The sequence below is a fragment of the Rhinolophus ferrumequinum genome, chromosome 9, assembly GCF_004115265.2.
Source record: "Rhinolophus ferrumequinum isolate MPI-CBG mRhiFer1 chromosome 9, mRhiFer1_v1.p, whole genome shotgun sequence".
Classification (NCBI taxonomy): Eukaryota; Metazoa; Chordata; class Mammalia; order Chiroptera; family Rhinolophidae; genus Rhinolophus; species Rhinolophus ferrumequinum.
The window spans coordinates 13,114,975-13,132,509 of record NC_046292.1 but is presented as its reverse complement, the minus strand read 5'-3'; the positions used below and the strand labels follow the sequence as shown (position 1 = coordinate 13,132,509).

Sequence of the window (17,535 nt, the reverse complement as noted above, 5' to 3'; positions counted from 1 at the left end):
TTTTCGGTGTCCTAGTCTTTGTATCATTTTCAATAACTGCAAAATATGCTGCTGGCTACACTCACTATAATTCATATAACCATCCCCAATTTTTGCATTTTTTAGAATGTTTCCAATTTTCTTCAATGTGATGCTGAAATAGGTGACCTAGTACACATAACTCCCCTCCCCGCATATTTTTGTGTAGCAGAAGGAGCATGAGCTTTGAAAGCAGGCAGGCCTGGGTTTAAATCCTGGGCCTTCACCACTTAGTGGCTACCTGACCTCCAACAAGATCATTCATCTCCCTGGGTTTCAACTTTTTCATCTGTACAATGGGAATAACAACACCTGCCTTTCCAGGTTGTCAGAACCGGATATTTGTAAATTGCTTCCCATACTATCCGGGACAGAGGTGAAACTCAATGAACTACAACTACCACTATTATAATTATTTTTAAAACTATAATCATTACATGTTATATTATAATAATATATATTGTAAAATACAGAGGGTGCCAAAAAAATGTATACACATTTTAAGAAAGGAAAACTGTATTAAAATTGTAATACTCAATATATACTGATAACAAAAGATGAATACACGTCACGTTTCACTTCTGCAATTACGAGAGGTGCTCAAAGTGGTTCCCATCAGTGTCCAGACACCTCTGATGATGGCGAACTACGGCTTGAGCAATGTGGACCAAAGTGGCCACTTGTACACATTTTTTTGACAACTCCCGGTATACTATTATATGATATGTTACTGGTAGTCTTTATAGTCTAGTCAGAGTTCTGAGGCCTTCTCAATTTCGAGAACTTTCTTATTTGTTTATGCTAATAACTCTCATGGCCCATCCCTCCTGATTGGATCAGAAGCCCCATCAGCTTAGATGCCGGGAGCCCGAGGAGAGCCCTAAGGCATTAGAAAAGTAGGGGGTACACTGCGGGGGAAGCTGCAGAATGGACTGGGGAGGTGGGCAGGAGGAGGATTTGCCCCTCAACTACTAATCCAATACCCAATCAGGCTTGCTTGTCCCTAGAGCTCTTCTCTCCTCACAGGTATGGGTAGAATGACTGAAAATGGGGAATGCCAAAGTCGGGGCGGAGGAAGAATTAGGAGGAACTTATTAGGTGTGCTTTCCTCCCAGAGTTGGCGGCTGTGGGGTGGCAGACAAAGAAGGCATGTGTTTGGAACTCTGCCCCTCTGGGGCAGTGGGGGGCGGGGAGGAGGTTCTAGTCCCATGTGAGGTACCAGGAGCAACTGACTAAGCCTCTGTAAACTCTGTTTTTCTTGTTGGTTACATGGTGGTCATTAATAATAATGTCCACAGGAAATTAAGAAACTCAAAGAATAAACACTGGTGCTTGTCTTCAGGCATGGAACCCCAAGAACGTACTGGGTGTCATGTTGGGCAATTCAAACACATTCCCTTATCCAGTTGTCACAACCGTCCCCAAAGGTATTTCCACCCTCCCAGGAGGAAAGCGAGACTCTGAGAGGTGAAGGCCCATACTCACCCCAGTACACCTCTCTGCTTTGCAAACTGTAAAGTCCTGGATGGTTGTAATTTGTAATTTGTTGGTATTACCCTCTGGCGTTCTTCTCAGCTTGTCCCCGGGAGATTTCTACTAGAAAGTTCTTCTAGAGGGTTGCAGAGTTCATGGAACAAATTGATGTGATATATATTTGTGGAGCATTGACTGTGCTCAGCTGGGGCTGGGAACTCGGCAGTGAACACCACGGACAAATTACCCTCAAGGAGAATACAGTTTTGTGTGGGAAGACTGACGGATAAAAGCAAACAAGTGTATGTCATGCCCTGATGTGAGGATAGATGCTGGGAAGAAAATAAAACCGGGATAATGGTTGAGTGCTATTTTATATCCAAAGGTCAGAGATGGAGCTATGATAAGATGACAGTTGGGTCAACAAGGACGTACTCTCCATAAAAAAAGGGCCCTGGGATCCTGTACCTCCCTGTAGCTCCAGGCCCTAGCAGAAGTGCTGGTTCCTAAGTAGGTGCTCAATAAATATTTGTTGAATGAGTAAATGAACAAATAGTCATTCTCGCAGACCTGCTGGAGAAATGTCCCCTTTAGGGTAAGCATGGGGATTTTGGATTCCGCTCCTGTCAACTGACACTTATGGAAAACCTTCTGTGTGCCAGGCACTCTTCCAGCCTCCACAGCTGCCAAACAACCCTTTCTCTTGAGGATCTTCACTAGAGATGATGGAAAAGCTTATAATTTAGCCATCTAGAGGAGAAGGGAGCAGAGAGAATAAGGGAAGAGCAAGGGGTTAAGTGCAAAGGGTAAGAGTTTCAGAGCCCGGGAGGAGTTCAGCAAGTGGATTGCCTGACATTTTTTTCTTAGTGCAAAAAATAACTAGTTCTGCTTTTTGGACGGAGGCTCGCTGAGTCAGGGGTTCAAAGAGAATAGTATGAGGATGGGAGTGGCAGATGTCATCTGCAGCAGATGGTGATGCCCCAGAGACAGACTGTGGCCTTGAAGATGCTTCCCTCCACCTCCTCTGGGCCAGGAATCAAGGTCAGAGGCAGACAACCAAGCTCAGTTCCCTGGGGTCCCAATCCCAGCCTCTCAACCAGGCCAGCCATTCCAAAGAACGTCACCCTTGTTCCACCCTTGGACTCCACACCCGCAGAGGCTCAGCGGCCAAGGGTGTGAGACGAATTGTCTCAGCATCTGGGATTAACCATTATTTCCATTCTTCTGGCCGCGCTTCCTCCTCAGTCCCAAACATGCTGGATCAGGCCTTTGTTCAGCCCCACAAGAGAAGGGGGTGCTTATTAAAAGAACAGATTTTGACATTCCATATTTACCCCAGATGACATTGCCTTCATCCCTAAAATAACTCCAGATTGCCTGGGTGGAATTTGCTCATTCCTTTTCATCTTGCTATTTTGCAACTGTTTATAAAGACCATCACCATGGTGATATTATCAGAGCGGGTCAAACGAAACTCCAAATTCTTGGGTTGTTATTGGTTTTTCCTTTGTGCCTCGGAACATGACTTTTTGACCCCAAACCTGCTCTTTCCTTTCTTATGAGCACTTAAGTTCTAAGCTCCAAGACAGCAGCAGCCCGTTCTGACCGATTCCCATCAGTGAAAAGCACAGAGGTGGTCCACGCTGGGATGAGGGATGGACGTGCTTGGGCAGAGTTTCCAAACTGGAAACTGTATTTACCAGAAATCTCCTTTTCTTACGATAAAATTTGGGTCAAAGTTTCAGGGTGTTGAAAGAGGCACTAAATAAACCAAGAGTCTAAAAACCTTTAGTGTTTGGACCAAGGAACATGGCTATAGAGTTCAACAAATAAACACAGCTGGCGTGGGGTGAGCCTTTAGCAAACACTTATCTTCTTGATTATTTTTTTTCTTCATAGTCATCATCTTGGACAAAAGCCTTTATTATAGCAATCTCCTACACGGCTGGTGAGTTGTGATTTTGTATGACTTTTCTAATAGAAAACTTGGCAATGGGTAGGAAAAGCCTTGACAATGTGCTCTTCCGTGGATGTAAACTTCTACTTGTGGGTTCTAAGAAAATAATTAAGGATGTCAACAGAGAAGTACATACAAAGATGTTTATTGCTAATGATGGTGAAAAATTGGAAAGAACCTAACTGTACATTCGTGGATTGTTTTTTAAAAATCTCGTGATCTACCCAGACAATGGATACTAAGCCACCATTAAAAAATTAGGCCACAGAAGAATCTTTAAGAACATGTAAAATATTCACAACATGTTATTAGGCAGGAAAAAGCAGGTTACAAAAATGTGTGTCTCGGATGATCCTATTTTTGTCAAACATACATATGTGCAATAGAAAAAGATTAGAAGGATAAGTTTTAAAAAGATAACAGTGATTATTCCTTGGGTATTTTTCTTATGTGTGTATGTTTTATCTATAATGTTTCTACTATAAGCATGTAATTTTGTAGTCAAATGTTTAAATGCTATTTTTAATAATAATAATAATAATAATAATAATAAGCTGCCATGCCTTTTAAAGTCATCTTTCTGATGGTCTTTGTGGGCAGAAAGGAATCTTATTCCAGAAACCTCCTTGCGTAAAGCTCCTAAAATAGGAAGTGTTCAGTGATCTCTTATTGTGGTCAAAGGATAATGAATGAATAGTATGGTACATGGGACCAATAAGTATTTAGCAATCATAGGTTTTCGGCCTATTTAGAGTTCAAGGTCAAAGACATACAAGGCAGACATGACCTTATATAAAACACATGGACAATGTAATAGAATCATTTGATGTTTGGTAAGAACAGTGAAAATTGTTGGGGGTGGGGGAAGGGACCAGGCATGAAAATGAATAGCATACCCTATGTCACTGACTTCTTGCTTATCTTATTTAAATCTCATAACAATTCTATGTGATATGTATTATACCTCAACTTTATAGATGTGGAAACTAGAATACGGAGGTTCAGTCACCTGCCCCTGCAACAATGCAGGGAGAAAACAAGATGCATTTATTCAGCTAGGAGAGACATAGATCCCTGTTCATGCCTTGAATGGTTGTGATAGGAAGGAAAGTGAGGTTGGAGAAGGAAGACCTGGACATTTGTGGTATGGTCCCCAAACTCTTTGACCAGACTGGTAAACATTTAGGTTGCTGGCTGGAGAAAATGATAATAATTTTAACTACCCTCCTCTGAGCACTTGGGAATGATGTTGATATAAAAGTGAAGATTCTAGGGTGTCATTATATTCAACCTCCCTGGCCTGTGGGAAGTGGTGGAGGTTCTGCAGTATTATAGAGAACAAATGTGCCAGAGAGTAAATTACACAGAACCCTAGAGTCTCTCATCATTATGTTCATCACTCAAAACATCTAAATACCTCTTTGTTTGGGGTAATGTAGAGGAGCGAAAAAAGCAAAGGCTTTGGGATCAGACAACTCTCCATCCAAATCCTGGCTCACCAGCTGTGTAACTACATGATCTTTGCCCAACCTCACCGGCTCTGCCTTGAGGTATCTGTGGAGCCCTCACACTTTTATGGAAATCCTGCTTGATCATTCCAAACGTTTCCTGTTATATTGGAAGCCATCATGGGGAACTCTTTAGACCTGTTTTAAGTCAGGATAATGCCAGCTGCCGAAACAAACAACCTCCAACTCTTAGTGGCTTCCTATAATACAGACTCATTTTCTTCCTGAGACATGGTCTGATTGGATGTTTTCAGTGGACTATCCTGGAAGGGGCGATTCAGGCTTCTTCCCTCTTGGAGTCTTCCCTTGGATCCTCTGCATTTAGTTGGCTGATGAGCAGAGAGAGTATGGGGCAGGTCACAAGGGGCATTTTATGGCCATGCCTAGAGGTGGCACATTTCACTTCCTCCCACATTTCATTGGTCAAACCCTGTTACATGACCACAACCTAACTCAAGGGAAGCTGGGAGATACAGACCATGTTTGTGCTCAGGAAGTGGAAATGGAAACGGTGACCATGTAGTCTGTCAGTGCTACATTCGTGTGGCGATCACAGGTAGTGTGGGGCAGAGAATGAAAGGCCATCCAGATAAAGCCAATAGAACTGCAATGGCAGCTGTCCAGGCAATTGATGCCTGACAGAGAAATCTTTGGTGATCAGTTTTCCTGATCCATAGAGGTTTTAAACTGGGCCAGACCTTACAGGATCTTAAATCAACTATGTCTGATCCTGTCTGGCAGATTTAAGCTGTCAAGTAGGCAGCACCAATGCATGTTAAAAATGGGCTCCATCACCACTGGCCTTGCTCTGGGCCTCTGTGCTGAGTCACCCTGATCCACGTGCCCTCTACTTTTCCTCTTTGCATTTTGCTCCCCATCTGCCGAGCTTTAGAACTGATGATTCATTTGCCCCACTTTCACCTACTTTACCTGCTGGACCAGATACTCACCATCACTTCTCTGCCTTTGACCTCTGCTTTCCTTTTTTGTCAAAATCTGGAGTCCTTCTGACTACAATGACATTGATTGCCTTAGATAAATAGGTCCCCAGGTCTGGCCTGCTCCTGGGAGTTAACATTCTCAACAAAGGTCCTTTTACGCTGTGCATTCCACTGGTTCACGTGAACAAAAAATAAATATTTGTGTTTATTTATTTAGGAAGATTGAAGCTTATGCAGTGGAGAGAATACAATTTTCTTTAAAAAAATTTTAAAGTCTTTTGTGAGTTTAAATAATGCTTTATGGCCTGTAAAGCTCTGGAATCCTTTTCTTAAATGGTTTCTTTGGAAAAGCAGAATTTTCTTATTTTAATCAAATCCAATTTATCAATCTATTTTCTCTTTCAGCTGGTGCTTTTTATAACTTATCTAAGAAACCTGTATCTACCCAATGTCGTGAAGATTTTTTTCTATTGTTTTCTTCTAGAAGTTTTATAGTTTTAGCTTTTAAGTTTAGATTTATGATCCATTTAGAGTTAATGTTTATATATTGTATGAGGTAAGGGTCAAGATTCATTTTTTTCTAAATGGATCTTCAGTTGTTCCATCGCCATTTGTTGAAAACACTGTTCTTCTTACTGAATTATGTTGGCAACTTCGTCAACAATTATTTAACTCCATACTGTATATGAGGGTCTATTTTTTGGACTATTCTGGTCCGTTGATCTATGTGTCTATTCTTATGCCAATGCCACACAGTTTTGATTTCTGCAGCTTAATAGTAAGTCTTGAAATCAGAAAGTGTAGGTCCTCTCACTTTTTTCTTCCTTTTTCAAGGTTCTAAGATCTTTGCATTTCCACATATATTTTAAAATCAGCTTGTCAATTTCTACAAAAGAAACTTGCTGGGATTTTAAATTCAATTGCATTGAATCTGTAGCTCATTTGGGGGAGAACGAATATCTTAACAACCCTCAGTCTCCCCATGCATAGAGTACATCTATTTATTTAGATCTTCAATTTCTCTCAGCAATGTTTTCTAATTTTCAGAGTACACAGAACTTGTACATCTTTCATTAAATTTTTATCGCTAACTATTTTATGCTTTTCGATGTTATTGTAAAAGGCATTTTTAAACATTTTCAAATTGTCTGTTGCTCTGATTTTTTATTCCAGCTTTTCACTAGACTTGTCTCCAAGTCCTGCCCCTTTTTCAGCTCCTATGTCAGTTTTGCATCTGGTTTAATTTCATTTGGGACATTGCAATGTCTGATTGGAATGAGGGATGGGCGCTTGGGAGGAGTTGAGGATGGCCTAGGTTGGTACCCTGGATGAGTGTCCTTGGAGTTTCGCTGGCTCACTATTTGACAGGCTCCATTCATAGAGCACCATACCCCAAGTACTATGCTAATTGCTAGTGATATGACTCATAATGCCAGTCTCAAGGAGCCCAGAGTGCAGGAAGAGCAAATTACAATTGAAAAGGTGATTTGATAAGGTATAGTAAGCACAAGGTTTCCACAGGAGTGCAGAGCAGGCCCCATACAGCTTTTGAGGAGATTGTCAGGGAATAGTATGAGGAGGAAAAGGTACCGATTCTTCTGAGTCTGAAGGGTCAGCCTTAAACACATTGCAGAGACCATCCCAAATCTGGTGGGCTGTTGGCTGGCCAGCTTAATAAACTAAACATGAATTTCTCCAAATATGCATATAAAAACTGCAACAGCTGGTCCACATGTGAGAGGCCTTTCTATTACTCTGGACAAGACCCCACAGATGGTCAGGATACAAATACTTCTGGTCCAGCAGAAGGCAGCTGTAAGTTCTCCCAGGTACCTATTAGAAAAGCAAAAACAAAGCCCGGAGACGCTGGTGTCTAACCTCAGACTAAAGTATCCTCTTGGCACTGAAGCTTTGGGGGATGTTTTAAACAAGGTCGATTGCTGGTAGTCTACCACCCCTTCTGGCTACATGTTCTTTCAAGATGCTGAGAAGTGGAAAAAGTTGATCTAAGCTGTCTAGCCAAGGCTACCTCCTCTACAAACCATGCAGTGTTCTGTCTTCAAAGGAAATCAGCATTTTTTTGGGGGGAGGGGCTGTATTCATTCCTTCTTAGGGTTCCCATAACTAGAAATTTCTGTGACCCAAAGGAAGCCTGTTTCATTCATTTGCATGAGTGTCTCCAGAATGCATGCCTGTAATGACCATCTGTTTTGTTTTGTTTTTTCTACTCTTCAACATGTCTTTCTCCTTCTTTTGGTTACAGTACCCTGATTTCCCATTATCAAGCAAACAGCTCCCCTTGCCCGTTACCAGGTCCCCATCCCTGCCAGCTCCAGGAGTGCGCACATGACTGAGGCCTGATGGTAAATGAAGTCAGGAGCATGGATGAGACTGTCGAAGGACAAAGTCAAAGAAGGAGAGAGCCCATGATTGAGCGTCGAGGAACCCCGTCATTTAATGTTGTGTAGAAGAGAATGAGTCTGCAAAGAACATAGACAAGGAGCCATCCTACAGGTATAATTAAGATCGGGAGAGTCATGTGCTGTCATGGAAGCCAATGGAAGAGGGCACTTCAAAGAGGAGGGAGGGGCCAATAGTGTCAAATACTACTGGGGAATCACAGGAAGTGAGGATTGAAAAACATCCATCTGGCTCTTGACTCGGAGGGATGGGTGGGATGGGTGATCTTAGGGTCATTTCAGTGGAGAAGTGATGGAATAGAATGAAAAATTAGGAAGTGGAGAGAGGAAATACTGACAATTCTGTGGCTGCAAAAGGCAGAACATGGGGAGGTAGGAATTCATGTAGGCTTTTTTGCTTTTTTTTTTTTTAACATAAGATGTGAGACACTTAGGCATGTTTAGAACCACAGTAATTATCTAGTTGAGAAGGAGTAGTTGAACAATCTGGAGAGAGACAGAATAATTAAAGTGTAAGGCTCCTGAGAAATAAATCCCCAAGAGGGAATATTGTTTACAGCATTTCCCAAACTTACTTGATGGGCCACCCCCTGCATGCAGAGTTTATTTTGATCAGTGTTCTGTAGAAAGCACTACGGCCCAAATTACGTCAAGGGCCCATCCCCAAACCAATTAGTATGGTCAAGGCCATACTTTGGTTTTAGCCAATCAGAATCCTCTCCTCTGGGGCTGGGGGTGGGCTCAACTCCACCCAAGCTAAATGAGAATGAGGAAGGGTTAACTTGCAGAAAAGAGAGGGTATGGGTATGTGGGAGATACCGCAGAAGTGACCTCTAAACCAGCTGAATGATGGGGAAGAAGATGGAATTACCAGGCAATGTTCCTTCCCTCCTGGTCTAGTGAGAGGTTAAAGCTGGCTAATTCTAGGGTTCTCTTGTATCTCGAAAGACAAAACATCTAAAACCACTGTTAGTGATCCAAGAAGATCCACAGTCCCAGAAAGCACTCCCAGGCCTGTTAAACCAGAGGTGATTTAGGAGCTAAGCAATCCCTATTCCCATGCGATACTTGTGCTTGTATTAACCCAACAGTTCCAGCTGTGGGGACTTCATTTCAGGAGGAAAGATAAAAACCCTGTAGGGCAAACTTCTGGATAATGTCTGCTTTAATGTGTCCTGCAGTAGCTGGCGAACATCACAAAAAGTTCAACATTTAGTGGAAGGTTGTTTTGGCAAGGACCTTGAGATAGCTCTTTCTTTCCTTGGGTGGTGGTCCTATTTGGCTCTGGGCTTCCCTGCCACTCTGCCTCAATTCAGCAAACACGTATGGGCACCTACAGTGTGCAAGTTGTCATGCTCTGTGCTAGAATGTAGTAGCATCCTCTTCTGCCGTTTACAAAGCACTTTCCTACATATGATCTCAATTTAGTCATTCCGAGAAAAGACTTTGAATCAAAAACACTAAAGTGAGGATGGAGTCATTATGGGGACAGAGCCAGGAGTGCAATTTCCAGGCTCTTGGCCTCACGTGGAAAGGTGCTCACTCGGGTAGTAAATGGCCATCAACTGTGATTGGATGGCCATCAGCTGTGGCTAGTTGGCCGTCAGCTGTAACCAGTGAGCCTTTGGCCATTAATATAACTGCTGTGGCTACGCTAGCACAAAAATGGGGGCTAGCAAGAAGATGGTGGCTGAGCTAGCAAGAGCGGATTGCAGCTAGCAAGTGAGGTTGGTTGGCAGAGAGAAGTGGACGGCAGGTTGCGGATAGTGTGGCTCCTGCTTCCTGTGTCTCCAACCCAGCTGCCAGCAAGAATATAGTGGTATGACTCCCCTATCTATGGCTCCGTGGGTGTTCCTTTTTGGCCTCACCATATCCTGCATTCTTATGTGGGGAGCGGGACCAGAGATCCCGCATGACACCCTGCATGACAGTCATCCACTTATCTGTGTGACCTTAGGCAAGTCATTTCATCTAAGCCTCAACTTCTTCTATAAAATGGTAACAATAGAAGCTACTAGCTCAAAGGATTGTTTGGAGGAATCAATGAGATGATACAACAACTTAGCACATAGTAACCACTCAATTAAAAGTAGCCATCACTTTATTATTCATTTTTGGTCCACTTATTCACACAATAATCCTATTATGTTGTTACTATTATCTTATTTCACAGACCTTCATTGAGCACCTATTATGTTCCAGGTGAAGATCCCTAGTGACCAAAACAGCAGTTAGATAACAGAAAAGAAGGGGTTCCAGAACTGAGCACTCAGAAAAGGAAGAGGCGCTATGAAAGGGAACTCAGAGGAAAGCTGAGCAGTGAGAGAGGAGCCTCAAGGGCGAGAGAAGCCAACTGCAGCAAACCCTGCGAAGTCAGCAAGATGAGGCCCCGAAGTGACCCACTGGCTTCTGCAAGATGGGAGTTTCCAGGCCAACAGGCAGAGGCAGAAGTTCACCCCAGACTGATCTGAAGAGAAATTGGAGTTGGTGTGGAAATAGCAACTGCAGAGAACTCACAAAGTTTGGATGTGAAGAGGAGCAAAAACATGGGGGAAGTGGCTGGAGGGAGAGTTTTGTTGTTAAAACTTAAAAAAAACCCTGAAATATTAGGACATGTCATTTCAAGCAGGTGGGAATGGTCCAGTACAGAGGGAGAAATTGGTGACTCAGGAGGGAGGGATGCAGAGTGCCAGTGAAGGGGTGGCTCTGATGGTGAACAAATGCTTCTTCAGTCACTGTGAGTGGGGAAGGCAGAGGACGTGGGCAAGGTGCAGGGTTGTCAGGGGATGAGGGGTCTCGTGTCCGATTGATTCTATTTCCTGTGTGAAGTATGAGGCAAGTTCATCTGCTCAGAGTGAAAGATGAGAAGGGGATAGAGAGGAGGAAGAGTGGAAAATCACCTCTGTACAGGGTGGGGGATTGAATATAGCAGGGAAATATAGGAGGATTGCTAGGCAGGATCGAGGGCTCCTTTGAACTTTGTGGACATCAATTTCAAGTGACACGCGTCACTTTTAATTTCCCAGCAATGTTCAGATATTCTGATGTAAGCAGAGAGTAGGGGAATAGCTGGGCTTATCTAAGGTTGGGCAAGTTAGAAGAAGAGAAGGGGGGCAAAGGGGCTATGGGGTTTTTCGAGGAAGCGAATGATCATTACTAAGTTGGTGAGGAGGGAAGTGAGCACAAGAGAGAAGATAAATATGCAAATCTGACAGGGTCACAGGTTTGTAGGTCGTGGTGACTTTGAAGAAATGCTGGGTGTGATATTGTCAGAAGGAGGCTCAAGTCAGATTTGGTATCTTTGCAATTGTGTTTTCTGAGATAGTACAATTACTGGTGAGAACAAGTCCAGAGTAAGACCATGGGAGTGGGTACTTACAGACGGGGGAAGGGATAACTCATTGGTAGAGAAGAAATGAGTAAAGGAGAAGTTAGTAAGATTTCGGATGGATTATGCTTATGGATGCTGAAGTCATAAAGTGCAGGCGGCACGTTGGAGGTCATGATAGCATGAACTTCAAGGGGTTGGGTTTTTGAAAGAGGAAGGGAGGAGAAACAGTACTAAAAATATTTATGGTGTTTGCCTGCCTACCCGCAGCCCCTTGTAGGGAGTCATGTTTAATGCCACATGCCCCCATGTGCATAGCAATACCTGACTGGTCAAGGGGTAGTGTCTGGCCTACAGGCTGCCAATGTGGTGCACTGGCCAGTGACCTGTCACCATTAAAAGGAGAGATGAGTTCATTGGATTCTGTCTTGGGATCTGGACTATGAAACACAAAAAGAATTTGCTGCTTAATAGCACAAGCTGATGCAGAGAATAAACGGACAAAGGTCATCAGGATGGACCTCACACAGGCTGAAATGTTAAGGGAATAGGGGTATAAACAAGCTGAGGATGCCAAAAAGTAAAGGAAGAATGTAGAAGATGCATCAAAAGCAGCAGAAATGGGGCCTCATGAGAGAGCTGGAGTAGCCTGTCCCTAGTTCTGGGTTGGTTCCCAAGTCCTCTTATTATGAGGTAACTTCCAAAGGTTTTTGAGCAGAGAAGCAATATAATCACACCTGGGGTTACGTGTTTGGGCTCTGGTCCCAGATTGCCTGGCTTTGAAATCATTAGCTATGTGATCTTGGGCAAATTACTTAACCTCTCTGTGCCTCAGTTCCCTCATCTGTATCATGAGAATAATAGCACTGCCCTTGTAGTGTTTTATTGAGAATTAGAGAAAATACAGGTGATGCATTTTGAACAAGCTTCTTTTCAGTATTATTTTCTTCAAATAAAATTGTCCCTTCTTTCACAAAACTTTCCCTTGTGATCTTATTTATCCCTTGGCTTCCAGGAGGATCACCACTTTCTCTTGGTCCTCTTCTCGCCTCCCAGACTATTCCTTCTCAATTGTTTTGCTGGTTCCGCTTCATCTTCTTGACCTCTCTACATTCACCTCCTAAGTGAGCTCACTTAGATGTCTTGTGCTTTTAAGTACCTTAAAATATTAGCTGACAGTTCTCAGTTTGTCACCAACTCCAGTTTCTTCCTCCAACTCCAGGCTTCCATACTTGACTACTTGACATCTCCATTTAAATCTCCAATAGGTAATCACAAACTTAACTTGCCCCAAACTGACTCCTATGCCCCCGCCCCTGAAAAAAACCCTGCTCCTCCTACAATCTTCCGCAGATCAATAAATAGAAAATCATTCCGGTGTTGATCAAGCTAAAAATCTTAGCATCTTCCTTTCTTCTTCTCATGCCTACCACCAATCCATCACCCAAAACCCAGCATACGATCTCTTCTTGCCACCTCAATGCTACTGCCCTGGCGGAAACACCTTCTTCATCTGTCTGCTGTGTGACCTTAGGTTACCTTTTCTGGTCTCTGTTAAGAAGATTAAATGAGTTATTGTTTGTGAAGTGGTCAACAGTGTGCAGCACATAGGAAGTCCCATGTAAGTGCTTTTTGAATAAATAAAAAATGCCTTCAATGCAGAAATAGCTTTCTAACGGCCCTGGTCCCCCTACAGTCCACTCAGAACACAGCAGCCTCCTGATCCTTTTAAAGCCCAGGCCAGATCCTGTCACACTGCTCTGCACCTCTCTGACCTCAGCTTCCACTGCTCTCCCCTCGCTCAATCTGCGCCAGCCACCTCGGTGTCCTTGTTCCATGAATACAGCAAGGGCTGTCCCCACTGGGTGTTTACCCTGGCTGTGCCTCCCTCTAATCTAATATTACTAAGTTAGGCCTCTTCTGGCCCCATTTTGGTTAACCTGCCTGCCTATGCCCTCACTCCCGATTTCCTCCACATCTCTAACCATCTGACACTGTTTACGTAGTAGCTAATTGTCTCCCCTTCAACATTCAAGATCTGCAACAAGGTGGACTATCTTGTTCATTGCTCTATCCCTAGAGCTTAGAACAGTCGTTGGTACATAGTAGGTGCTCGCTCAATAAATGCTTACCAAGTGAAAACAATTCCTAAGAGACACTCCCTTCTCTGAATTCCCACAATACAGGTATGAATCATTCTTGGGGAACCTACCTATATCACTTCTTATGCCGGTGGCAAGTTTTACTTGACTGTGAGCTCCCTAAGGACAGGGCTTGGCTCCTGGTAATAATGCCTGTCATTTATGCAACACTTTACAGGTTACAATCCCTGTATTGAATTAAATCCCTGTGCCTGAGTTAAATCAGGCACAGGTGGCCTGATTTAATTCTCACAAACGACAGTGAGCAAGTTAGGGAGGGCTAGCATCCCAGGTCTCCTGCCTTCTGGATGAACCTCAAATATTTGTTGAATGAAGAGGAATAAAAATATTTCCTGAGTCACTCTGGTGTGAAGCAGCCCCACTGGACAAATGGGCTGGTTCTCTGTAGCACATCTGAAAATACTCAGAACACCTACCATGCATTGAGCCCAGTTTTCTAATCCCTACCTGTGTCGTCCTCACAGCGATCCTCTAGCTATGAGGACATCTTTATGTCTTGTTCACCCCTGCTCTCTATTGGTGTCTCAAACAAGGCCTGGTATCTAGTAGGTGCTCAATGAGTGTGTGGCTCGAGGCTTTTTTTTTTTTTTTTAGAGATCGGTCTCAGGTGCAGCGACTTGCTCCAGGTCCCGCACGTAGCTAGCGGCAGCGCAGAGATTCCATTTCAGGTTCGCTCACTAAGCTCTCCCCGGGCTGCGCTGGGCCCGTGGGCCGCACTAGTTCCGGGTCCGCCGCGGGAGTGAGCGCGTGCACCGGGTGGGGCGGGGAGGGACTGACCCCTCCCAGCCCCAGTGCCTTCCGCATCCCCGCCCGGGAGGCCCGCGGGCACGGTTCCTCTGCCGCCACCCGCTTCTGCAGCCCCAAAGCAGGTGGCAGGGTCTGGGTGCGGGCAGAAGCCCACTCCCGGGATCAGCCCCGACACCGACGGGCACGCCACGCCGGGCTCAGAGCACCGGCCCGGCCCGCCCACTCTGCCGGCCGCCCGGCCGGGTCCCGCCCGCAAGCCCCGCCCCTCACTTCCCCGATCGGCGCTCCTCCCCCCAGCGCCGCGCTCCATACTTGGCGATCGCCGCGGCCCTGCGCGCTCATTGGCGGAGAGCCGGCTGCGTGGGGGGCGGGCCCGGGCCTGGCCGGGGCGGGGAAGGAAGGTGGCGGCGGCCCGGCGCGGGGGGAGGGGGGCGCTGACCCGGATGTTCACTCCTGGGCACCCGGGGAAGTGGAAGCGCCGGGCCCTGCTGCTGGGGGGAGAGCCACAGACGCCGGGACCGGGACCGCCGCCGACGCCGCCACCATGGTAAAGGCCCGACGTCACCCTCCCCCAGCCCCGGGGGCTCCGCCGGAGCTCACGTCCCCCTGCCCCCGCCGACCCCCGGCTTGTGAAGGGTGGGTTCCCCCGGGTGGGGGAGGGGCGGGGTCCGGGAACCCAGGTAGACACCATCCCTGCGCACTCAGGAGGGAGCTGCCCGCTCGGGCGGCTCGGGTGGGCTGCGTCCCTGCTTCCCCCTCCCAGACCCCGCCCTTGGCTCAAGCTGGTGTCCCACTCTCCACCTCCGGGTCTAGGCTGGTCTCCTCTATAGCCCAGGCTAGTCCCTCCTGGACCCGTGGGCCGGGCCAGGCACCCCCTCCGGTGACCCAGGTTTGGCCCCCATTTCTCCTCCCCCTGGCCTGGGCTAGGTCCCTTTTCCTCGTTCCTACGGCCCAGGCTAGGCTGTCGTTTCTCTCTGCCATGGCCCAGACTAGGCCTCTGTCCCCCTCCTCCATGGCAGCAGTCCGGACCCCCGTCAACTTCTCCAAGTGGCCTCAGCCTAGATGTGTTTCGTCTCTTCCATGGCTTCAGCTTGAACCTTCTTTTCCCTCCCTGGTCATAAGTTTGGGCCTCCCCTCCTCCGCCCATGCCCCCGCCTGGACGTCACCCCGCCCCACCCGCCATGATCCCCTTCCCTAGACTTCTCACCACTCTTAGAGTAGGCTGCGTCAACCTCCTTCTGTCCCGGCCTTTACCTTCCCTCCAGGGCCCTGCTCCCTGCCCTGAGCCACCACCTGGTCCCCTTCCCCGAAGCAGGGCGAACCTTCTTTCCCACCTGTGGGAAGCTTTGCAGCCCAGGGTGGGGTAGTCCCGGGGCTGTGCCTTTTCAAGTTTGAGGGTTACCCCTTCTGGGGAGGCCGTCTGGGAGCGAGCGAGGGAAGGGCGGGCATTTGTGTCCGGAAGGCAGCGCGGCGCTCTCCGGGCCTTTCCGCGGCGGCAGCCTCGGTGCTGCGGTGGGTGCTTGCGGAGCGAGCGGCTAAGTTCTGAGTGGGAGCGGAGTGATGCGGTGGGGGAGCAGACAGGGCAGGGATGAGCGCACAATCGCTCGGGAGAGGCCACAGCCCATGGGGGGGCGGGCAGTAGGCCCCTAGGCCAACATATGGCCTGGACACGATGCACCCCAGCAGGCGCAGCCTCCCTTTCCCCTTGAACTGTCAGCTCGTGAGGGTTGGAACTGCTGATTATGGAGGTGCCTCGGATCAGGTGAGCCAGGCTCCTGGTGTTTGTTTTGGTCATGAAGGCAGGTGCTCTCTGGGCACTCTACCTGGCTTGAGGTTTCACATAGCCCCACACACAGGAGTCTGCCCCTGCCCGAACCTTCTGCAGGGCAGGCCCAGCACCCAGGTTGGAAGGGCCAGGGGACTTCTCTGTCACATGGCCAAGGACCCATTGGAGAATGGACTGACAATTCAGGCTGTTCATCTGCTCCTCCCATCAGCATAAGCAGATGTTTGCATGTGGACTTTGGGCCCGAAAGGGTTTTGAGGATCTTGGTTCCTTGTTTGACGAAGGGATGTTGCTTCTGAACTGGGTGACTAATTCAGACTCCCCACGTTTTTTCTTGATGCCTTCCTGTATGTTAATGAACAAGGTGGCCAATGCCATTTTTCATGCTATTGGAGTTCTCTTCGTTGGCTGAGAACTGGCTGCATGGTGGGGGTGAGGGTGGCGGTGGCGGTGGCGGTGGCCCAGTCCTGGGCCTTGGTGGGGCAAGACTTCTGGACAGGTTTGGGTGAGGACTTTAAAAGTGGAGTGAAGTTTTGTCAGTTTGCTCTGGGGGCAAAAGCAGGGGAGGCTGGATGGAGTGGCCAAGTGGGGTGACTCAAGGCACGTATCTGGCTGGGAGGGGTGTCTTGCCTTGGCCCTGGGTGCCAGATTGTCCAAATGTGATGGGAAAGTGCCTGTAATGACCCAGGAGGAGCACGATGATACACAGCAGGCTTCTCAAGAGTCCTGTGTCAGGTCTTCTTTGGACAATCTGAAAGGACTGGAAGGGGTGGGGGACAAGGGCTACTATTTCTTCACGGGCTGCTCAGTGACTGCGTCGTGAGGTTCGCCTCTGTGAGCTCCTTTCATCCACACGCAGCCTTTTGAGGTATCCCCATTGGACGGGGAAAGAAGCAGAAGCTGGGGCGGACTAACTTACTCTTACTCAGGGCGTCGCTCAGTCAGTGGACGCATACCTGGCAGGCTCACAGCTTCTCCTTCCCATGCCCCAGGCTGCTAAGTGTGGGAAGACGTAAAGGACACTGCTTAGAAAACATAATAACGGGGTACTGTGCAGAGATGGCAAGGGAGGAGCAGCATTTATAGTCCTCCGCTCTACCAGCTGAGCTATCAAAGAAAGCACCAGGAGCAGCATTTACTGACTGGATTGTGTCCTGGGTCCTTTGCATAGGAGACGACGTTAGTGAAATAGTTG

At 46.9% G+C, this 17,535-nt stretch overlaps 1 protein-coding gene across 2 annotated transcripts in view; it reads left to right on the top strand.

Moving 5' to 3' along the window:
- The first annotated feature begins 15,003 nt into the window (after window positions 1-15,003).
- Window positions 15,004-17,535, top strand: part of CAPZB (capping actin protein of muscle Z-line subunit beta) — a 133,900-nt gene continuing 131,368 nt past the window's right edge. For both annotated transcript variants that reach the window (XM_033114324.1, XM_033114325.1), the window contains exon 1: window positions 15,004-15,101. In XM_033114324.1, the coding sequence (XP_032970215.1) occupies window positions 15,099-15,101 (3 nt within the window). In that variant the 5' untranslated portion in view covers window positions 15,004-15,098. The remainder of the gene's footprint in view (window positions 15,102-17,535) is intronic.